General features: G+C 53.9%; 1 protein-coding gene across 2 annotated transcripts in view; it reads left to right on the top strand.

Moving 5' to 3' along the window:
* LOC105730226 (proto-oncogene tyrosine-protein kinase receptor Ret) overlaps positions 1–23,689 on the top strand; it is a 53,966-nt gene that overhangs the window by 4,228 nt on the left and 26,049 nt on the right. For both annotated transcript variants that reach the window (XM_064362744.1, XM_021672280.2), the window contains exons 2-3: positions 19,335–19,598; positions 21,469–21,756. In XM_064362744.1, the coding sequence (XP_064218814.1) occupies positions 19,335–19,598; positions 21,469–21,756 (552 nt within the window). The remainder of the gene's footprint in view (positions 1–19,334; positions 19,599–21,468; positions 21,757–23,689) is intronic.

The raw sequence follows: 23,689 nt of genomic DNA, 5'->3' as shown, positions 1-23,689 counted from the left end.
GCGACTCAGCCCCAGGGCCCCTTGACCTCCAGAGCTGTCTTGTGGCGGGGAGAGACCCTTATCAAGGAGACCCTGCACAGTGACTTCCACGTGCATATGTGGTGAGGGGCGGGGACTGGGCGATGATCACCAGGCAGGGAGCAAGCTCCGGTCATGGTCACAGAGGAGGTGATGGCACGGGGCTGTGTCTCCCTGCCTGTCTGGACCTGGGCCTGCCAGAGGCGTCTTACATGCTCCATGGGGTGGGGTCTTTGGCCCCTAGGAGGCTGCCAGTCAGTGGGACTATGAGAGGTCAAGCTAGGAGGTCCCTTGGGGTCCATGACCCAGGCACTGCCTCCCTCGTGCCTGGGAGGGGAGAAGGCCCCAGGCCCACCAGAGCCCACCTGGCTCCCCCACTAACAGCAGCCCAGGCGGCTCAGGGATGGAGGCGAAGCCTCAGGGATTGATTCTGTGCCCCCTAGGCAGGCTCTGCCTCCCATAGGGGAACTTTGGAGGATGGGCCCTCTCCTGACCAAGGCTCTGGGACACTTGGCAGCCTCTGCGGTCCTGCCTTACCTCTCTGCTTTGTTCCCCCTTCCCTGAGATCTGGGGCCAGGCCTGGGCACATGGATGGGTGCTGAGAGGATGCGGCCTGGAACTCCATGGAGCTCTGGCCCCACAGCTGTGTGATCATGGGGGCCTCAACCCTGCTCCCCTCCATTCCCCAAGCCTGGAGGCTGTGAAGCCCAGGGATCCCTGAGCTGAGACCCCAGGCATGGTGGGCCTGGGCAAGAGCAGGCAGTGAGGTGTCCTTGTTCCCAAAGCTCCCCCTGGCTGTGCTCCTGCCCTCTGGAAAGCCTGGGGCAGGGAGATGGTGCCAGCAGGACCTTAAGGACAGCAGTTCAGGCAGCACCTGGCCCTGGAGGGAGCAGGTGGCCAGCTCCAAGCAAACACCACTGTTTGCTTTTGCCTCAAGGGTGGCTCCACAAAGTACAGATGCCCAGGAACCATCACAGAAAGGTCACCGCTGTACCTGGACAGGTGTGCATCCAGCTGGTGGACCAGCGGGTGCAGGCTTTCCTCCCTGATACCAGGGATACCTGGAGGGCCTGAGGCTGGGACCCTGTGTTCAGGAGAGAGCCTCTGGCTCCCCAGGCCCTACAGCCTCAGAACCCCCTCCCAGATTCGGATGCTGCAGCTGTGCTTCTGCTCCTGGCCCTTGCTCCTCTGTGTTGCTGATACCTGTGCCCTGCAGGAGCCAGGGTTCCAGGGAAGCACCCATGGGGCAGTGTGGCCCCAGGGCAGGAGCAGGACAGTGGCCACCAGGCTGTTTCCAGTTCCCTTGTGTGCCTGTAACTACAGAGGATTCTCGCCCTTGTGTTCCTGAAAGGGAAAAAGGAAACATGTAATTTCTAAAATTTAAGTAATGACCGGGGAGATGCTGGGGGAGATGTGCACTCTGGTGCTGGGACCCGAGGGTGGGTGAGCTGGGGGTGCAGCATGAGCTGGCGCAGCTCCAGAGGGAGGGAGAGGGCTCACTGAGTTTCTTCCTCACACTTTTCTTGCCAGTGAAACTGATACAAACCTGGCAGCTGGTGCTGAGCCAGGGGCCAGGGGTTCCCTCCTGATCTGCTCCCCCTCCTGCTCCTCCACTATTGCCTGTAGGGTGTCTGCCACCCCAGGGAAGCCTGACACTTAGCTCCAGCGGGGGTCCAGGCCCAGCCCTCCTCACCCAGGGAAACAACGGGGCTCACAGACTCTTCGTGACATGGGCACATTGCTCTGCCATCGTGAGGGGCCAGCCTGGCTGTGGGACCCATCACCAGCGGGCAGCCCTCAGGTCATCTCTGCAGAAGACTCCTCTGGCAGGTCACATACAGGACGCCCCACAGCACCCTGAAAACTCGTGACCCAGGAAGGCCTCAGATTGTCTTTGCTCCCCTAGCCTACCCACCCCCTGTATCTGCAGGGGCAGGTGAGTCTGTGCTTGATGACAGGAACGTCCCAGTCTCGGGGCTTAACGCTGTCCACTGTGTCCTGCTTGTGGCACACCCTGGCATGGCCCTTATGCCCTGGGATTGGTGGCCACACCTCCTAGCCCATGTGCCCAGCTGTGTGCACAGGAGGACACAGAGTTTCGAGGAGGCTGAAACTTGAGGAGCTTTGAGGCCTGGAGGGGCCACTGTCACTTTGCGTGTGTTCCACACAATCGTGTCACATGGCCTGTCTCACCACAGGAGGCTTGAAGTGCAGAGGACATGGGGATGGGGGCGTGCAGGGGTGCGCCTGCACACACTCCTGCCTGTCGGCTCTCCCACCCTTGTCCTGCACTACACAGCAGGGGCTGGTGCTGGGCTCAGCAGCTGAGGGGGAGGGAGGGGGAAACAGGGTGGCAAATAATTATGGGTTACTCTTTTTTAATTGAGATGAAATTTATATAACATAAATTTAACCATTTATAAATGAACCATTTGGTGCATTTAGCACATTCACAGCATTGCACAGGCATTGCCTTAGTTCCAAAACATTTGCATCACCCCAAAAGGAAACCCCATACCCATTAAACAGCTGCTTCCTGTCCCCAGGCAACCCCCAGCCTGCGTTCAGTCTCTTCGGCTTGGCCTGTCCTGGAACATTTCAGCTGCATGGACTGTTGTCTGGCTTCAGTCACTCAGCATAAGGTCGTCAGGGTTCCTCTAGGCTGTGGCATGTGTCAGCCCCTTCCTGTGAGGGGTAAATAGTGTGCCGTCACCCATTCATCTGGGGACAGACACATGGGTGCTTTCCGCCCTTTGGCAATTATGAAAAATGCTGCCAGAGACATTCCTGTTGCAGATACCTGAGTCCCTGCTTTCAGTTCTCTTGGGTACATACCTGGACATGAAATCACTAGGTAATTCTGTTTTATTTTCTGAGGAGCTGCCAAACTGTTTTCCACAGTGGTTGAATTGTGTTACATTCCCAAGGGTTGCAATCTATCCACATCCTCACCACCTCGCATTGTTCTCTGTTATTCTCTGGTTCACGTCTCACTCTGGCCGTGCAGCGGGTGCACAGTGCTAGCTCGTTGTGGCTTTGGTTCGCCTTTTCCTGGTGACAACGTGCTGGGCATCTTTTCCTGTTCAGTCTGGCCAGTTGCGTGTCTCTTTGGAGAAGGATCTCTTCAAGCCTTCTGCCTGTTGTCTAATTGGGTGGCCGTCTTGCTGTACAGCTGAATTTGCTGTCACATCTACACTGAGGGCTGCAAAGAAGCAGCTTCATCCAGGGGTTTCACGGTCAGTGCTTGAGCCCCAGGTCCCTTGTGAGGAGAGTGTGGATTCGTCTGATTCCTCATATGGGCATTGAATCACCACCACCTTCGGGGACCATGAGGATATTCTCAGAAGACCTGGACTTTGAGGTTACATTGAGCACAAACATCCTGGAAGCCTTGATGCATAAGAAGGGGCTGCCCAGGAACCACCCTGTGAAGGATGGAGGTGGGGGAAGTAGCCAGGGGACCCCCACCCCACTGACGAGATGAGACTCGGCAACATGGGAACCAGGGCTGCCCTCTCTTGCTCACCCTCAGCCCCGACTCTAAAAATAATGGATAATCAGATCTGCTTAAGTTGATTATCGTCATTGCCGTGGTGTGATGTCATGCTGCCGGGCCCTGGGGCAGTTTTCTCGGGACAGTGGTGGATGCGCCTAGGCAGCTTTAAAGGCCAGCATGGGGCCAGGGGGCCTTGGCCCAGGGGTGGCAGGCAGCCTCTGTGGGCTCCTGTGAATCTGTTTGGTGGGGATGGAGCACTGGCATCCATAGGCAGGCACTCTGTGCTCCCAGGGAGGAGTTCCTGTCCCCATTAGCAGCTAGGGACAGAGCCAGGGAGGCTGAGTGCCCAGTCCTGGCACACAGTGGGGAGGCACAGGGCCTTGGGCTGGGCCACTCTGCCCTGCCTTTTTGTTCCCTCCTGCCACTGAACTCCTTCCTGCCTCATCATCAATGGTCTGGAAGGACACTTGCAGTCCTAATCCTGTTTTGGCCTCATGTCCCTCCCACCCCATGGGCCACCTAGGCCAGACCCTGCCCTGATTTCCATCTTGCCCACCTTCCACCCCTCATCCCCTGGTCAGGAGCTTGTTCTGTGAATGCTCCTTCACAGACATCACGTGGACTCAAAGGGCCTGAAGACCTTAGCTGAGAGGAGCTTACATATCAGTGCAAACCTCTCATTTTACACACGGGGAAACTGAGTCCCCAAGGGAGGTGTGAGTTGTCACATGTGGGGGCAGTGTCAGGTGAAGGCTTGGTTCTGCCCCCATGGGCATCCCCATCCCTGCATGGCACCCCCAGCCTTGGGTTTGGATTCTTCTTCACCCTTGATGTTGAGGGCTTTGCTCCCAGGACCTGGATAACAGCATCCAGATGCAGGAGGTGCCCCCACATTGGGCTGCCCTGGGGCATCTGGATTGGTGGCTTGCCTGGCTCCGGGTCTGTGCTGGGCTGAAACCTGCTGTCTCACAGGCTCCTGTCTCCCTACTTCCAGTCTCCACCAGAGCAGACCCTCAAGTCTTTTTTGTGTCCTCTCCCCAGGGAGAGCCTAGCTTCTGCTCTGTAGTTCAAGACAAGGGATGGTAGCTCACCATGCCCCAGCTTCTCTGCATGACTGTCACTGAGCAGAGAAGCCCAGGCCAGACTGCAGCTGAAGTCCTAGCCTCTGTATGGCCTTCAGCAGGGTACATAACCCTGCTCTGCCTCATTTTCCTCCTGTGTTAGATGGGAATCCTCATGGTCCCTACCTCTGACGGTAGTTTTGATGCAGTGGGTGATGCGGGTGAATCACCTGGCGCAGACCTGCTCGTGAGGAGCGCACCATGGATTCTCGCTAGTTAATGTTTAACGGGGATGAGAAGGGGCTGGAGGAGGGTGAAAATGGGCAAGACCATCTCAGCTTGAGGAACTTGGGCTGACAGATTGACTTAAATTAGCATGTGGATATGCTCTGAGTCACTGCTTTGCTGAGTGCATGTGTACAGTTGCCCAAGTCAGAAGCACCAGGGTCAAAGCCGGTGGTGATGCCTTGGCCCTGTCACCCCAGGCCAGGGCCAGTGAATGGATGCAATCAGCTGGGGCAGACTCTAGAGCCCTGCAGCCGAGGGGGCCAGTGACCCTCACACGGTCATCTACAGGCCACTTGGGTGGCCAGTCCTGTTACAGCCAGGCCTTGCCCTAGGAAAGAAATTAATTGTAACCTAATTGGCAGTTTCCTTTGCATAGAAGCCGGAAGCAACTGCCAGTGAAGCTGGTGATTAACTCCGCAGCAGCTGGGAAATCGCGTTTGGGCAGGAGCGCCCATCATCTTGGCCAGGCCCCTGCAGCTGGTCTGGGCGGGGTGTGGAAGTGTGTATGGTGGCCATCATGCAGCTTAGGGCCTGGGCCCCTCAGAGCACAAGGCTGGGTCTGTGTGCAGAAGGTAGCCCTGGGGTGGCAGCTCCCCCAGTGCCCAGTTACTGACCTCCTTCCTCCAAACCGCAGCCATGCCCAGACCCCTTCCTCACCCACAGCAGAAGGCTGCATGACTTTTAGGGGTGTCAGCAGACCCAGGCCCTGGTTGCAGTTCTACCATGGGTGTGCAACAAGAATTCTGGGCCCCAGTCTCTAGCGTGGGACAGGGTGAGCGATGTCTGTGTTCTACAGCATGGGATCAGGCTGGGTGTATGAGAAGAGACTTAGGGAAGGAGGGCTGTGCCTGTGCGTGCGGGGATGGTGGTGCCTCCCAGGCCAGGGCCGGTCCCCATCCCTCCTCTTCTTTAGCTGCTCTTCTGGCTGGAGGTACAGGAGGAGAGGTGTCTGAGGAGGTCCTGCACTCCACACTGGGTCTCCTGCCCAGCATTTTGGAAGAACATATTTTTAGGTCTGGGATTGAGGCTGTACTCCCATGATGGTGACTGGTGTCACCACTGGACAGCGGGGAAGTAGCTGCCCTTGGAGTTTATTGAGTGCCCAATATATGCACTGAGCTGTTCATCCATTTGCAGAGGCTGGTGTTTTCTTGATGCTTTTACAGGGAGATGCTTAAACTCAGTGCGCTAAGAATGGGACAGGCTGTCAGATTTTTCTCGAAGGAGGTATTAGCTTGTTAGTGAGTACAATCAGGCCAAGGAGCCAGGGGCTGATGCAGTGTGCACCTGAAGAGGGGCTCCTATGGACCCCAGTTACCAGAGCCTGCCCCAGGCCTTTCCTTCATACCTGCTTTGTGCCGGGGATCAAGCAGTGTTACAGATACAACAGTGGGCAAGACAGGCCGATGGTGACCCTGTGGGTCTTCACAGCCCAGATTTCCTCCCACAGTTAGTGTAGATCAAACCTGGCAAAGCTACTTTCATTTAGAAGTCTCAGGATGCCAGCAAAGTGATGAGAGTGGTGGGGATAGAGGTGAAATGGTGGTGGTGCTGGTGATAGTGATGGTCATGGTGGTGGTGGTGGTAGTGGTGGTGGTGATGGTGATGTCGATGGTGGAAGTCACGATGGTAAATGGTGGTGGTGGAGGTGGTGATGGTGAAGACAGTGGTGGTGGCAGTGATGGGGATGTTGATGGAGGAGGTCATGGTGGTGGTGATGGTGGTATACACATAACAGGCTGTGTATGGTGGTGATGGAAGCAATGGTAGTTGTGAAGATGATGGTGGTGGTGGTGGAGGTCATGATGGTGAAGGTGGGGATGGTGGTCGTGGAGGCAGTGGTGGTGGTGATGGTAGTAGTGGAGGCAATGGTACTGGTGTTAGTGGTGGAAGCAGTGGTGGGGAAGGTGGAGGTAATGGTGGTGATAGAGGTGGTGGTGGTGATGCAGCCATCTTCAGTGAGCATTTGCCTGGTGCCAGCCACTGTTCTGTCAACTTCATCTGCATTAATTCCTTCCAGCTCCCAACACTCCTATGTGGTGGGAGCCCTGAGTATCAGTGGGAGCTCTGAGTATCAGGAGAAACAGACACAAATATGCGTCCCTTGCCCCAAGCTGGAACCACTGCAACACACACTTTGTTTCCATCACCCGGATGGAGTCCATAGCCTTGCCTGGCATCCACAAGCTTGCCCAACCTTCCTCTTCTTCCCAGGTTCATAGCCTCATGGCCTGGGGACCTGGCCTCTTGTCTCCAGCCAGCATTCTCCTCCAACTCTGTGCTGCTGCTGTTCACCAGAACTGCCTCCACCTCCTGCTTCTTTTCCCCTCCTCTCTCTCTGGTTCTGCCCCCGGGTCCCCTCCTCCCCTCCTGTCCTGCTGGGCACTGGCTCCTGCTTGTGGCTGCTGCCCCAGGCAGTCCCTTCCCTTTAGCCTCCCATTGCCCATCTGTGGCTATCTCTTGGTCAGGCATTTTTTCGGAACAGGCAGCATGGGCAGCCCCCTTGGTCCCTCAGCCTGGGCTGGGCACTCTTCTCCACCCAGGGCTGGGCCCTTTAGATGGGGTGGACAGTGTCTGCTCAGCAGAAGGGTGTGATGACTTCGCCAGCCTAGCTGACCCAAGGGAGGGTGCACATGGGTGCCCCAGTCAGCAATCCTTACATCCCTGCCAAGGTCAGGTGTGCCAGTGTCTCCAGCCTTAGTGTATAATGCATCCATCCAAAAGTAAGGATTCCTTGCCAGGGAAAGGGCTGATGAGCTGCCTGTTTTCTTGGTCAGCAAGCATCCTCCCCATGAGCCCAGGACTGTGTGTGGCTGGGAAGCCATCAGCATGCGTATGTCCATCTGTCCTATCTGGCTTGCAGGCTGCCAGGACAGCCGCTCCTTTCACTGCTCAAGTAAGTACTCAGGACCCAGTTGCTATCACCTCTCCCAAGGCATGCAGGTGGCGTGGGAAGTTCATGTTTGTTAGGGGACATTGTCAAGAGGTAGAACCGAGGTGCTCCTGCTGTGTAACAGGGCCAACAGCATTGTGCTGGGGAGTCTGCCCCCATGTGCTAGGACACACCACACACTGGGAGGCATGGAGTACATGTGGCCTGTCCCACATGCTCGGTACCACCACAGGCTGGCCAGCAGGACCCTCCTCTGGCTCATGGGCAGGGCATCTGGAGGAAGCCACCACTGCTGAGAGCAGGTTGAGTGCATGGGAAGCGTCTGTCAGCCTCATACTCTTGTTATTATCAGACAAGAACCCTGTGAGTTAAGGGAGGCAAAGGCCAGCAAGGTAAAGACTTGGGGCAAGGGTCGGGGCTGGGTAGGATTTTGTTCGGGACAGTGGGCAGGACTCCTGCAGGTGGAGAGGACAGGGACGGCTGTGCACCTGGGAGCCCTGGGCCAGGCTGAGCAGAGCGAGCACCAGGGCCTGGAGTGAGGGGCTAATGGCAGGAGCATGCAGGCAGCCGCACATACCAGGCTCTGTGTATGGGGCAGGGGGAAACTGTGAGCAGGTCCAGGCCTGGAAAAGGGCTTGGAGAGACACCTGGGAACAGCTGTGTGTGGTGGCTGCCCTGGGCAGGGGTGAGGCTGAGGGGCCACTGAACCTCCTGAGTTAGAGGTGACGAGAGCTGCCCCCGATGCAGGGAAGACACAGGGAATTAAGGAAGAGAGCAGGACGCCAGGCAGGGTGCACTTAGTCGTCACACAGAAACCAGTATCTGGTGATGGCTGCCCAGGAGGCCCTTGGGTTGACACCGGGGTTCGTGTGAGGCAAAGGGAAGGGCTCTGCATCAGAAGGTGGCTGAGACTGGGTTGCTGCTAGGCACTGCCCCCCATGCTGAGGCCTCGGATGGGTCCTTGCCTTGCCCAGGGCTGCGTGCTCCATGCTAAGCCTCATCCTCCTGGGTGTCAGGCACCACCAGGTGACTCTCAAGCCAGGGCCACATCGTGTGCCATGGGCCCCTCCCACGTCCAAAAGCAAAATTGCATTATGCAACAGTGTTGGTGTAAGACAAATATAATCCAGGCCACTTTATTTATTCCTTATTGTTATATTTAGTTCATCCTTTTGATTTTAAAATTAATTAAAATGAAAACTTTCTTGCGTGCCCAGGCACATGCAGCAGCAGCAGTGCCGGTCAGGAGTAGAGGTTCCTCCTCTTCAGGCTTCTGGCCCCATGTGACCCTGGCACTGAGGGTTGGTGTGAATGGCCCAGTCTGTGTGAGCCCTCACGCCCGCCTAGAGATGGTGTGCTCCCTAGCCAGTCAGGGCGCTCCCCTGCCTGGATGTCGTGGCCTCATGAGTGGCCAGCAGCTGAAGTGGGAACCATAACAGAAACTGGCCATGCCCAGGTGTGTACCTGCCCCACACAGGTGGCCAGGACAGCAAGGAGATGCCAGATGGGGCCAAAATCTTCATGCTTCTGTCTGAAGATTTAGCTGCGTGCACATCTTTAAAACTGGGATCCCCTGTAAGAACCAAATGCACAGACTGCCAACGAAAGGACAGATGAATTAGGCTATATCAAAATGTAAAACTTCTGTGAACCAAGGCCACAATCGAAAGAGTGAAAACACAGCCCATGGAATGGGAGAAAAACTTGTAATTCATAGATCTGATAAGAGTTAATCCAGAATCTATAGAGAACTCCTCAAACTCAACAACAACAACAAACCTGATTCCGAGAAGAGCGGTGGCTCATGCCTATAATCCTTTGGGTAGCCGAGGTAGGCAGATCACTTGGTCAGGAGTTCAGGAGTTCGAAAGCAGCCTGGCCAACATGGTGAAATCTTGTCTCTACTAAAAATACAAAAAATTAGCTGAGTGTGGTGGTGGGTGCCTGTAATCCCAGCTACTCGGGAGACTGAGGCAGGAGAATCGCTTGAACTCGGGGGATGGAGGTTGCAGTGAGGAGAGATGCAGCACTGCACTCCAGCCTGGATGGCAGAGTGAGACTGTCTCAAAAAAAAAAAAAAAAAAACCACCAACAAAAATAATCACAGGGCTTGGATGGACATTTCTCCAAATAAGATTTACAGATGGCCAAGAAGCACATGAAAAGATTCTCAGTACTGCCACTCATTAGGAAAATACAAATCAAAATCACAGTGTGATACTACCTCACACCCATTAGGATGTCTACTATTAAAAAAAAAAAAAGAACCAGTGTTGGTGAGGATGTGGAGAATGCCTTGCGAACTGCCGGAAGGTAAATGGGGAAGCTGCCATGGAGAACAGCAGAGAGGCTCCTCAGAGGTTAAACCTAGAGCTGCCTTCAGCTCCAGCACCTCTACTTTGAATACACACAGGAAAGGGAGCAGGAAGCAGGCGGGATACATTTGTACATCCCCGTTTTCAGCAGCATTATTCACAGTAACCATAAAGTGGAAGTTACCCAAGTGTCCACTGACCAATGATTGGATAATCAAGATATAATACAGACATACAATGGAATATTGTTGGCTTTAAAAAGGAAGGAAATTCTGCCTCATCCTACAGCATGGATGAATCTCGAGAGCATTATGCTAAGTGAAATCAGCCAGGCACAAAAGGACAAACACTGTATGATTCCTCTTATATGAGGTCCCTACAGTGAACAAATTCGTAGAGACAGTAGAATGGAGGGTTCTAGGAACTGGGGGAGGAGTATTTGTCTCATGGGCATAGAATTTTAGTTTTACAGGATAAAAAGAGTGCTATGGAAGGATGGTTTGCACAGCAGTGAGAACGCACTTAATGCCACTAAATTGTGTACTTAAAAGTTTTAAGATGTTTAAGTTCATGTGTATTTTACCACAATTTAAAATAACTTTTAAAATGGGAATCTCTCTTTATGTACACTTCCAAATTTGTTAATTACAGTAGAGTCTCCCTTGATCGTGTTTTTTTTTCCTAAAAGTAAAGTTATAGTCCCAGGCAAAAGCAGCCTCCAGCGGGGACAGAGCCAGGACCCAGGTCTGTGCAGCATGCTGCAGGTGATCCCCACTGGGTGAGTCTAGCTGGCAGCTCTGGTGCCCAGGGCTCCTCAGGCATCGAGAGATCATTTCCTGAGCTGAAGACGAGTGGTTTTGTTCTCAGCCTCAGGCTTGTTTGCTCAGCACAGTGGCTGACCCCATAGGCTGCTGGTGCACTCGTGGGCACTCTGTGTGTGCACAAGGTATCCACACAGCTCTGTCCTGCCACTGACAGCCTGCCTGTGGCTCCAGTGCCCGTAAGACCATGTCACAGTGTCTTCCCATTCTCCAATCCCTTCCACACCCCAAATTCTGACCATTTCCCAAACATGCCCAGCCCTTTTACACTCCTGTTTATGAAACCATTGTACTGGCTTTTTGATTAATTGATTCATTCATTGGTTCATGAATTCATTTATTCTCTCAGCTCACAGAGAGTGAGTTAGCAGATATGGTGGAAACGTGGGCACCCTGTAAGAGTGAGGAGGAAGTGAGTTGGAGGCCAGAGGGGGCCCTGGGAGCCCTGATGAGGAGCTATGTTTTATTCTGCAAGCAGCGGAGTTAACACAGGGCTCCACAGAGGGTGCCATGATCCGATGGACCCTGGCAGCTCTGTGCAAAGTGGCCTGTGCTGCCCAGCGTGTGGTCCAGGGTTGGATGGCATTGGCAGAGGGGACTTGGGGGCTGGGGTGGAGGGTGAAAGAGACAGGGCTCTGTGGACTGAGTTGTATGACCTGAGCAATGAGGCGGGGCCATGCCGTGTTGAGATGGGGAAGAGTTGGAGGCAGTTTGGGGTGAGGAGGGGCCAGACTGGGCAAAGGAGTGGAGGGAGCAAGGCATGGAGATGCCCAGCTGGCCCTGGGCCAAGGTCCGGGCTGCTGATCAGCACACTGCACACCAGCACAGAGACTGGGTTGACAGCCCCGGGCCTGGATATGGCTAGTCAGTCAGCCACTGCCACCATCTAGAGGACAGGCTGCAGAGGAGGAAACCAGCTGAGATGAGCAGCCTCGGTAGCATCACAGCGATGCCGGACAGCACCAAAGACAGAGGAGGTCCTGCGGGCAGCTGGGAGAAGGTGGGATACCCAGGAGGGGCGGCTTGAGCATGGGCCCTCAGCAGCAGCAGTGAGGCCGAAAGACAGGAGCCAGGAGGGAAATAGCTGTCCACTTGGGACTCTCCACCCAGCAAAAATGTGCCTTCCATGAATGATGCCAAAACACAAGGCAAAAGTAAAGCCGGGCGCAGCCTCCTGCTGGTGGGGGTGGGATGCAGTGGCAGGTGGGGAGGTGGGAGGGGCAGCAGTGAGACCAGGCGTCCAGTTCAGCAGGGCCACGGGCTCCTGGGTGTTTGTTCAGCATAAATGTTCTGTGAAATGTATTCTTTATACATGTCAAATATTTGACTATAGTAAGCGAAAACATGAGTGGGAAGTGGGAGGGAAGCGATGGGCGGGGGGGCAGGGTAACAGGTCACATCCTGAGAGGATAACAGTGCTCAGCGTGGGGTTGGAGGGACCCCCACAGGGACAGCTGGCCTGGGGCAGTGGAGACCGCCTCTTTCCACCCCAGCCCCCAGGAAAGAGCCTTGGGGCCTGTTTCCCATTCCCAGGATGATGATTGCATTAGGAAATCATCTCTTAAGGAGATTCTGCTGGGCCATAATAAAGCTGTCATCTGCATCGTCTGCCACCCATCAAGGGCAGGCATGGGGCTGGCGTCGCACGAGGGGTTCTGCAGGAAGGGCCTGCTCTGCACACACGCCCTGCACTGCTTCTGATTCACACAGTTCAGTTGTTGTTTTCTTTTCTGGAAGTCCCAAATTTTAGCCTTGTGCTGCTGTCCTAGAGAAGCTTTCCATCATCTGGAGCTCCATGTGTTTCTGTGGCAGGGTCACCATGCCATGGCGAGGGTGACCTACAGTGCCCCATCAGAGCTGCCAAGTGGATGGCAGTGGGGGAGTGGGAGACCAAGGGCTACAGCCAGGAGCCTGTGGAGAGCTGGTGACCCCCCACCTCTGCAGACAGGGCCAGGCCACGCTTAGTATGTGTGCACCGAGGGTGCGGGAAAATGTGTGTGCTTGGGTGTGAAAGTGGGTGTGCACCAGTATGAGAAAATACATGTGCTTGTCAGAGCCAGACTGGGCGTGTGAGAATGTGTGAGCTTATGGGAGAACGAGTGTGTAGCAGTATGTGCCGTTGTGGTGTGTAATGATATGCATCCGAGAGAGTGAGTGTGTGAGAGAGAAAAGGAATGCATGTATGCCATGTGTCAGTCTGGATCAGACCAGGAGACAGCCCCACGTGATCCCTGGGACAAAAACAGTAACATGAGAGGCACAAAGCTGTGATGAAAGAGGGCAGGGGGTGGGGAGAGCTCTGTGGGGCACCCTTGGCTGCAATGGGCACTAGAGAAGAAACCCCCTTCCCAGCTGGGGTCAGAGCCTGAGGAAGGAGCTGAATGCCAGGCCGGGGCTGCTGTGCAGGTTCAGGGCTGGTAGGAGGCAACCCCTTGGGGCACAGGAGCTGAGGCTGGGGCTGCAGGAAGCTGATGGCCAGGCTCAGGTGTGGGCTGCACCAGCGCTGAGGGACTGCATGCTTTGGGTACATGCTAGAGTGAAGCACACGCTGTCTTGTGGGCTGCCTGGGCAACAGGACCCAGAAAAGGCAGATGTAATGATGGGAGACAGGAGCAAGCCCTGGCCTGTCCCAGCATCGCTCCAGCTCCCTCCACGAATGAAGCTTGGCCTTGTGCTGCCTGCAAAGGAGCCTGCTCCAGGCCCAACTGGACCTGAGAATGTGCACACCTGAACAGAGTGTGTGGACTAAGGTGTGTGCACACACGTGCAGGACGAAAGTGCTCGGGATTGGTCCCCTCTGCATCCAAAGATGAACAAATTAAACAGCCCAGCCAAGTGTGGATCATTGGAAACAGTCTAGCACTTCACTCTGTCAAACACGAGGGCCGAGTCTTTCCTGCTGAGGTGGGCAGGGTGGAAGCAGATGGGGTCTTGGGTGGGTGTGCCTCCATCTCTGTTTCTGTCTCCTTCATGAACTGTGCATGCACACGTATACACACACTCATCACACACACTACACAGGCCTTGAAGGTTCCTGAGGTCTCTCTGAATGTCAACAGAAACTTGGGTCTTTGGCAGTCGTGCTGTGAGAAAGCAGGATGTTCCCCCACCCTGTCCTGCACGGTGCCAGGGCACAGCCAGCCTAAGGAACCAGAACCACGGTGGGGAGGTCATTGAGTGTTAACGTGGGAATCCTCTTGGTTTCTCAGACAAGCGACACTGCTATTTGCACCGTCGGCGGGTGTGGTGTGTGCCAGGCCACCGCGGTGCTGCAGAAGTACAGGGCGGGCCCAGCCCTGGCAGCCAAAGCTGTCCAGGCAGACACCTGTGTGCTAGGTGTTGTAAGATTTCTCGTCGAGTTCAAGGAGGAAACAGAGACCGGAGTAAGGAAATTAAAAGCCAATTTATTCAGCTCCCGGGCGAGGTTCTATGGTCCCGGAAAGGGGCCAAAGAAGTCGCGCTTCTCTTCTTGGGACGTGGGGTTTTATAGGGCCTAGAGGTAGCTGATTGACCGCGGGGAAACAAAGAGGAAGTAATTTCACTGGACACGAAAGTACTGGTGACGGACGAGGTGAACAAAGCGGAATGATTTCCATTGGTCATGAAGGAACCGGGCACGGGTGAGGGGCTGGTCGAGGATGTACGGGGGAGCTACCGTAGGGCAGGTCCTTGGCGGGCTTTTTCAAAATTTCGACGGGTGCAGGGCTGAGATTGGAATGCGGAAACGGGTACGGGGAGCCCGCGTGGAGAGGGCAAATGCTGAGTAATGCGCTCAGAATGGTGACGTAGTTTTCAGGCGCGGAGAGAGAGGGGCGTGTTCATTCAGCTCTCAACTGAGGCAACCAGCCTTACAGGTGTGGGGGAGAATTCTGTCACCACGTGGCATTTGGGCCCTGAAGGCATGGGGTGGGAAAAGCTTTGCAAGTCCTGCTGGGGACCTTTTTCCCATGGTGCGGGTCTCAGCCCACAGGCCTGGCCTTGGTCCACAGACCAGGTAGCCCTGGTAGGCAGAAGGGCAGCAGCAGGATGGGTGCCAGTCAGCAGGGCCCTGGACCTCCTGGCAGGCTCCGCACTTGTTGGCGCCAGACTTCCACCATCACTTTCTTAGCCTTTATTCCAACCCCCAAGACACAAAGCCTCTCAGTATGCCCAGCTGTTTGACTTGGTCAAGCTTCTCGTTTCTCAACCTCAGTGTTCTTATCTGTGAAATGGGCAGTGAAGGGATCTGCACCCATTGGCTATGAGTCTGCTGTGAGAGGCTCATGATGATACACTCCTGTGTAGAGGTGCACGCCTGGCTGCACCTACACTGGCCGTTCCTCCTCTCCCTAGCATGCCTTCCCCAGTTCGAAGCTGGGAAACTGAGGCCCAGAGGAAGCCAGTGATCTACAGAGGCTGCACAGCCCAATGGTGTCTGACCAGCAGCTCTTCATCGGCTCTCCCCTGTCACTGACCCACCACGATTGGCTGCATCATTTGTGGGCCACTTGTTCTCGAATTATGAAGAATTTCAAGACTGTAGCAACAGAGCATTAAACCAAGAGTGAGACCTCTGAGCACGGCCCACCAGGACTGCCCAGGCTGCACTCCGCTGAGGCTGGCCCTACACCCACCTCCTCGGTTATCCCACCTTGGACCATATGTTTTTCCATCTAGAAGTGCCTGTGACAAGCAGGAACATTAAGACAGCTGTGCCCAGCTGCAGAGACCACCTGGGAGGCATTTTAAGTGCATTTAAGTCTGTTTCTGCTCGCAATCATTGCCTGACCCACCAATTCCTTTTGGCAGCAGGGAGACCAATTGGGATTGGGCCCCACATGATCCTGTAGGGATAGGCTCTGCCAGATGGGAGCAGGAAGGCCGGTTCTCTCCAGCACATGTGGTCCTTGTTGGGGGTGGCTTTAGGGAGCCCAGGCCTGTCCTCCCTCCAGTCCCTGGACCAATGAAGGTGCATGTACATTGCGGAGGCCCCAGAGGAGCACCTGTGGGATTCCTAGTCTGGATCTGCTCCTGTAGCAGATGGGGTGCCAGGGCCCACTCTTCTGCACCCTGGGCATCACCAGAGCCACCCCATGGCCTGCCCAAGGGCAAATGGTTCTTATTGGGAAGACCAGGGCAAGAGGTGTGTGCCTCAGAGAAAACTAGACCTGGCAGAACTGTGTTGCCTCTCCCGACCTGAGCTCAGTCAGACCCTAGAATCCCCTCTGGGGTGAGATCATCCACCCCACCACCTACATGGATAGCCCAGACATGGAACGCCACACAGGATTGGGAGGGGGCTCATTAGGACCCAGGGCATCCGGCCCCGCCTCGCCCTGTGAGGCCACTGAGTTACAATCTCTCACCCTCCTTGTCATCAGAAACGCACCCCCCCCCCATGAAGGGCGCTGTCATGGAAGCCGTTTCCTATGTGCAGTGAGCACTTCAAGAGAAGCCTTCTCCTGTTCTGTTTTCCCAGTGTGGGACTCCAGACGTCTCACCTGTTCTCTTCCAGGCTCCACTTGGCACTTGATTGTTTCCCAAACCCAGGTGTCCTGGAGGAGCCCAGTGACCCCAGGGCATTCTCAGCTGGTGCTGCAGGCCCCGCCCTCCAGACCCCTCAAGCAGCAACCATCTGGGTGGGAACAAACTGATGGAAAAGAGATCAGTTATGTTCAAGTGCAGTATTTCTAATGTTTGCTGTGGATGTTGGTATTGTTTGTTCATTCTAGAGTCTATTTGCAAATTTTTAATGGATTTTAAGCATTTTTTGCCTATTTATCCATCTTTTAAAAAATTCATACTAATTTTTGTTGTGGAAAAATATACATAAAAATAAGATTTACAATGTAACTATTTTTGTTTTCTGTTTTTGTTTTCGTTTTTTTGAGACGGAGTTTTGCTCTTTTTGCCCAGGCTAGAGTGCAATGGCGTGATCTTGGCTCTCTGCAACCACCGCCTCCTGGGTTCAAGTGATTCTCCTGCCACAGCCTCCCAAGTAGTTGAGATTACAGGCATGCGTCACTACATTCAGCTGATTTTGCATTTTTAGTAGAGACAGGGTTTCTCCATGTTGGTCAGGCTGGTCTCGAACTCCCAACCTCAAGTGATTCACCCACCTCGGCCTCCCAAAGTGCTGGGATTACAGGTTACAGCCACCGGGCCTGGGTTTGTTTTTGTTTTTTAAGATGTAGTCTTGCTCTGTCAACCAGGCTGGAGTGCAGTGGCTCAATCTCAGCTCACTGCAACTTTCACCTCCCGGCTTCAAGCGATTCTCCTGCCTCAGCCTCCCAAGTAGCTGGGATTACAGGCACCTGCTGCAATGCCTGGCTAATTTTTGTATTTTTAGTAGAGATGGCGTTTCACCACGTTGGCCAGGCTGGTCTTGAACTCCTGACCTTGTGATCCACCCACCTCGGCCTCCCAAAGTGCTAGGATTGCAGGCATGAGCCATCACACCCAGCCTCAATATAACTATTTTTAAGTATACATTTCAGTGGCATTGAGTATATTCACATTGTACAGCCATCACCACCACCATCCCTGAACTTTTCATCTTCCTGAATTTAAACTCTATCCCTATCAAAGATGAACTCCCCATCCTCTCTACCCCCAGCTCTGGCAACCACCATCTACTTTCTGTGTCTGTGAATTTGACTACTCTGGAGACCTCACATAATGGAATCATGCAGTGTTTGTCCTTTTGCGATGGGCTTATTTCACTTAGCACAATGTGCTCCAGGGTTATCAGTGGTATAGCCTGTGTCAAGATTTCCTTCCTTTTTTTTTTTTTTGCAGATAGAGTCTCACTCTGTTGCCCAGGCTGGAGTGCAATGGCACAATCTCAGCTCACTGCAACCTGCGCCTTGCAGGTTCAAGCCATTCTCCTGCCTCAGCCTCCCAAGTAGCTGGGATTACAGGCATCTGCCACTATGCCTGGCTAATTTTTTGTATTTTTATTAGAGACAGAGTTTCACCATGTTGGCCAGGCTGGTCTTGAACTCCTCACCTCAAGTGATCCACTCACCTTGGCCTCCCAAAGTGCTGGAATTACAACCGTGAGCCCCCCCACCTGACTGGATTTCCCTCTTTTCTAAGACGAAATATTCCGTTGTATGTATAGACCACATTTTGTCCATCCGTTCATCCATTGATGGCCACTGGAGTTGCTTCCACCTTTTGTCTATTGTGAATAGTGCTGTTGTGAACAATGGTGTGCAGATATCTCTTTGAGACCTGGCTTTGAATTCTTTTGTACGTACCCAGAAGTGAGATTGCTGGATCACATGGTAATTCAATTTTTAAGTTTTTGGAACTGCCTTCTCATTTTTCATGATAACTGTATATTATTTTCCATTCCCACCAACAGTGTACATGAGTTCCAAAAATTATTTTTAAAACTTTCTACTGTGGGAAATATTGGTCACACACAGTCAGCAGCGTAGTGCACTGCGCTCCGCTCCTGCTTGGGCTCACCTGGCCACAGCTGAGGCCAGCATCCTGCCTTCTTCAAGGAAGCTGCACTTATGTCCACAGCACCCTCAGTGATTCATTTTTCAGTTATTCAGGTAAAAATTACATAGATAAGATGCACAGACCTTAGCTGTACAATACTGACAAACGACTATGCCCACGTGACCTTCGTCCCTATCAGGATATGGGAACTTCACATTTCCCAGAAAGTGCCCTGTAGCCTTTCTCTATCTGTCCACCTCCTCCCACCCCACCCTACCCACCACTGGCAGCCAGTCTGATCCATTGCCTAGAATCTGTCCAGAATCTTGCTGTATGTGCTCTCCTCTGCCTGGCTTCCTCATTTTGGCATGATGTGTGTATGATCCGGGAGTTTGCATGTATCCATCGTTCATCTTTTTCATTGCTGGGCAGGATTCTGTGGCGTAGCTCGACCACTATCTGCCTGTCCATCCACCTGCCGAAGGGCTTCTAGGCACTTGGTTTCTGTGAATCATCCAGTTCCAGTTCCCACTACGCCATTTGATGGACATATGTTTTTACTTCTCTTGGATGAATGGAGTGGAATTGCAGGGTCGTATGGTAGGCGTATGTTTAGATAAAGATTTATGACTTTCCTGTAAAGAGCTTTCTTCATTTTTGGCAACTGTTGCCTGCCTGCGTGGCTGGCAGTGTCTCCTGTCCTTGAACATTCTGGCTCTGGGTGACCTGTTGAGAAGCCTGTGTGGTTCAGGTGCCCTTCCGGCCTGGGTGATTGAGAACAGGCTTGCCACTGTGGCTACTGCCTCCCCTGTCTTCTTTCCTTTCTCTATTTTAAAGCAGTCCTTTTCTAGCCAGTGTGTAACTACACAAATAATTGAGTGTTCATGTTCTCAGGACTGGAGATGAAAAAACTCCTGCTAAGACTGGAATTTTAAACTAATGATTTTTTTTTGTCCTGGAAGAAGCCTTATCCTCACCATCCCTCACTCACTTCCCTACTTCCCACAGTGGCACTGGGCCTCTACTTCTCAAAGGATGCTTACTGGGAGAATCTGTATGTGGACCAGCCAGCCGGCATGCCCTTGCTCTATGTCCATGCCCTGCGGGACACTCCTGGGGAAGTGCCCAGCTTCCGCCTGGGCCGGCACCTCTATGGCACATACCACACGCGGCTGCACGAGAACAACTGGATCCACATCCAGGAGGACACCGGCCTTCTCTACCTTAACCGGAGCCTGGACCAGAGAACCTGGGAGAAGCTCAGTGTCCGCAGTAAGGGAGCTGCCCCCACTCCCATCCCCACACCCCACCCCACCCCTTCCTCAAGCCTCCCTCATCACAGCCTCTGACACTGAGGCTCGGGGTGGCTTCCCCACCACCCCTGGTGTGGAGGGTATCTGGGTTGAGGTAAGGCTGGCCTGCCTCTGTGTCCAGCCTGGAAGGTGTGGAGGGTGTCAGGGGTGAGGTGAGGCTGGCCTGCCTCTGTGTCCAGCCTGGAGGGTGTGGAGGGTGTCAGGGGTGAGGTGAGGCTGGCCTGCCTCTGTGTCCAGCCTGGAGGGTATGGAGGGCATCAGGGGTGAGGTGAGGCTGGCCTGCCTCTGTGTCCAGCCTGGAAGGTGTAGAGGGTGTCAGGGGTGAGGTGAGGCTGGCCTGCCTCTGTGTCCAGCCTGAGAGAAGCCAGGACAAGTTTCAGGGCTGCCAGTGACCCTGGGGCTTCCTGAGGTTGTGGGGCTTTGGAGACACACGGGAATCTGGGTACACGCTTCTGCCAGACCCGAATTCCTTTTCAGTGGGGCTAAAAAGAATTAGGAGGTTTCTAGAGAGGGAGTAAGTGGGGCTGAAAAAAATCCCAAGGTTTTAATTTAGCAAATGACCTGCAACTCTCTGGAGAAGCAGCACTTCCCAAGGAAAGCCTGACTTATCAGAGCCAGCTTCCCTTGTACCTGGCAGGGACTCACGCCTGTCCCGGGTGTCCAGGGAGGAAAGAGGAGCAGTCAGAGCTGGAGTCACGGCCACATGAGATATGGTACTGGGGGAGGTGGGGAGGGAGCAGAGAGCCTGTGACAGGAAACAGTGATGCTGCCCCCAGTAACTCCCACCCCCTGGCACCCCGACAGGGCTATGGCTTGCGCAGCCCCCACAACCACCCTAAGCCCTGTCTACTGGTGAGAGGCAAGCCTCCGGCCATGAGTGCAGAGCAGGCATCCCTGCCCTACTCAGGCAGAGTGGCCCATCTGCCAGGGACAGCCCAGTGCAGGACAGGGAGGGGGCTTGGGTGGGCAGCTTCCTCCGGGGTAGCCCAGGCAGTTCCTGAAGGAGGCAGCATCTGAGATGAGTCTTGGTTCTATGCACTTAGTTGCTGCTCTCTTCAACCTGAGCCCTCAGGGTGGAGCTTGAGAAATGGGAGTCCCTGGGTGGGGCCAGCATGGAATTTGCCCTGGGTCTGAGATTCCTAGGAGGCCTGAGTCCTCCAAAGCGGGGAGAGGCTTCATACATGGCCAGGTCCTGTCAAGGAAGAAACCACATGGTGATTTGAACAGGGAAAATTTGTGTAAAGAATTAGTTACAACAGAGGATTGGAGCAGTGATGGACAGGCTAGAAAAAAGCAGAGAATGCCAAAGAATATGGGAAGAGCATCTCTGAGGAGCAGCTGCCCACCTCCAGCTGAGTTGGAAGCTGGGAAAGCCCTCGCAGTACAGTGGAAATCGCTTTGGCACCTCGGTGATGGAACTTGCGGGACATGCCCCCTCTAGGCATTGGGGAAGTCTCTCTGTGGCCACTCCAAACCTCCTTGGGGAGGGTGTGGCAGGCAGGGCGCTGGTCACCACTTACTGGAAAAGTTGCCACCAGCAGAGTCGGGAGACTTCAACCCAGTGCTCAGCACGCCTCCCTAAGGAGGGGCCTCTAAGCTGAGAACTGAATGATGAGAGCTAGGCCTGTGGGGCACTGGTGCTCCGGGCCGCAGGGCCCTACAACAGAGGCAAGGAGGTAGCAGGTGGAGCTGGAGCACCAGGCTGAGCCTTGTGGACCTTGGTGGGGACCAGGTTTTGCACCAGGCCTGGAGCTCCTGCCTCCTCCCCATTCCCGACTGCCTGGCAAGTGTAGCCGATGCCGCCACAGGCCTGACTTCTCTCTCTGCAGATGGAGGCTTCCGGGTGTTCACCGTCTACCTCAAGGTCTTCCTGTCGCCCACGTCCCTTCGTGAGGGCGAGTGCCAGTGGCCAGGCTGTGCCCGAGTGTACTTCTCCTTCTTCAACACCTCCTTTCCGGCCTGCAGCTCCCTCAAGCCCCGGGAGCTCTGCTTCCCAGAGAAAAGCCTCTCCTTCCGTATTCGTGAGAACCGGCCCCCAGGCACCTTCCACCAGTTCCGCCTGCTGCCTGTGCAGTTCTTGTGCCCCAACATCAGCGTGGCCTACAGGCTCCTGGAGGGTGAGTGCCAACATTGTGGTGCTGCCGCTCAGTGCCTGCTGCTGCTGGGCTTGCTCTGTGAGCCCTTGACACAAGCCATCTGGTTCATTCTTCACCACCATGCCATCAGTTCATTCAATATTCCGGAAATACCTCTTGCATGCCTGCCAGGAGCCAGGTACTGTTCTAGGAGCTAAAGGTGTAACAGTGAACACAACAGGCTGGAATCTTGCCTGCCTGCAGCTCTCATTTTGTGGGGCAGTCAGAGCGTCCAAGCATGCCAAGGAAATTGGGTGGCTTCTGGAAGGAGCTAGCTGGGGAGGAAACCAAGAAGAGGGGAGCAGAGGAGGAGACCTCCATTCTTCCATTGTAAATTGGGTAGTCAGGGCAGGGGCTAGCCGAGCAAAGGTGGGAGGGTGCCAGATATTCAGGCTTAGGCCCTTGAAGGACACCGCAGGGTGACCCTCATGTGCCTGGAGTGCACTGAGCCACAGGGAAGAGCTGAGACCGATAGGGCAGAATAGTTCCTGGGGTGGGGGCAGGTATGGGAGTGGCTTTCAGGGCTCTCTCCTGAGGAACATGGGGAACTATGGAAGACTTTGGAGAGAGGGAGTGATGGCAGGACCTGACTTAGTTTTTAAAGGATTAGTCAGACTGCTGTGTTAGGGATGGTTTGGGGTGGGAAGATTCAGGGGCAAAGCTGGGAGATCATCAGAAGGCTACAGGAGAAACCTCTGAATGGGAAGATGTGGGCTGTGATGATGCCCAGATGCAGGTGGAAGCCAGTGTGTGGCTAGAAGCAGGCAGCTGCAGGGATGCCTAGATGGAAGACCCAGCAGGACTCCCTCATGGATTGGATATGGGGTGTAGGGGGGCCCATAGAGCAGCAGCAAGGACAGCCAACCCAGCCAGCAGGTGGAAGGAGCTGGATCCCAGCGGAGAGGGGAGAAGGCAGCTGAGCAGGTGAAGGGAGGCCCCATTCGACCATCTGAAAGTCAGGAAATGGGGCTCAACCAGGTCACAGAGGCTGCACGTCTGGCAGGTGCATCTTATGTTCACATTAGCTTTATCACACAAACATGGCAAGAATATTAAATTTCAGTAAAGGTAGAAAAGTCATCACTCATGCTTCCCCAGATTCCTTTCATTCTCTGGGACAGGGATAGATGTCTTTGAAACAGATGGTTGATGAAGCAACTGGTTTTTTGTATGCTGCCCTTTTTCACTAAAAATTATGTTATTAAATTTAGTTTAATGGGATTTCTTTGTAATCACACTCAACAGAGGAAAGCATTATATGATAAGCATTTCCCACATGTGTAATTCATGTGCAAGGCATGGTTCTGACTGGGAGGTCTGTGGAGTTGCCCCCGCCTCCTTGAGGTTGGCTGTGGAGTCTTCAGTGGTGGCCTTCAGCCTTCATCATGACCTGTTTTTGGATTATTTCTGGAGGACAGATCCAAGGACAGGCTCGTTGAAGAGTGTGTTGTGGTTCCTGGCCTTGCCTCACAGGGCAATGTAGAGCAGGAGCTAAGCCACCGTGCAGGGCGCGGAGCATGTGCTTTCGCCTCTACATCCCGCCATCTGCACACATAGGATGTGTCTCTGCACACATAGAGATGCACAGTAGGCAGTGGAAAATCATGCATTAATGTCACATCATATGCCAGATGTCCACCATGTTTATATATATATACACACACACACACACACACACACATATATATGTTTATATGTATATATACACACACATATATATGTTTATATGTATATATACACACATATATATGTGTGTGTGTATATATATACACACACACATGTATATATATGTGTGTGTGTGTATATATATATACACACGTATATATATATATACACGTGTGTGTATATATATGGCACTTTAGGTTCTGGGGTACATGTGCAGAACATGCAGGATTGTTGCATAGGTACATACATG

Source organism: Aotus nancymaae, unplaced genomic scaffold (assembly GCF_030222135.1).
Source record: "Aotus nancymaae isolate 86718 unplaced genomic scaffold, 86718_ANA_hifiasm-v0.15.2.pri h1tg000049l, whole genome shotgun sequence".
Classification (NCBI taxonomy): Eukaryota; Metazoa; Chordata; class Mammalia; order Primates; family Aotidae; genus Aotus; species Aotus nancymaae.
This window is presented reverse-complemented; position numbering and strand designations above follow the sequence as displayed.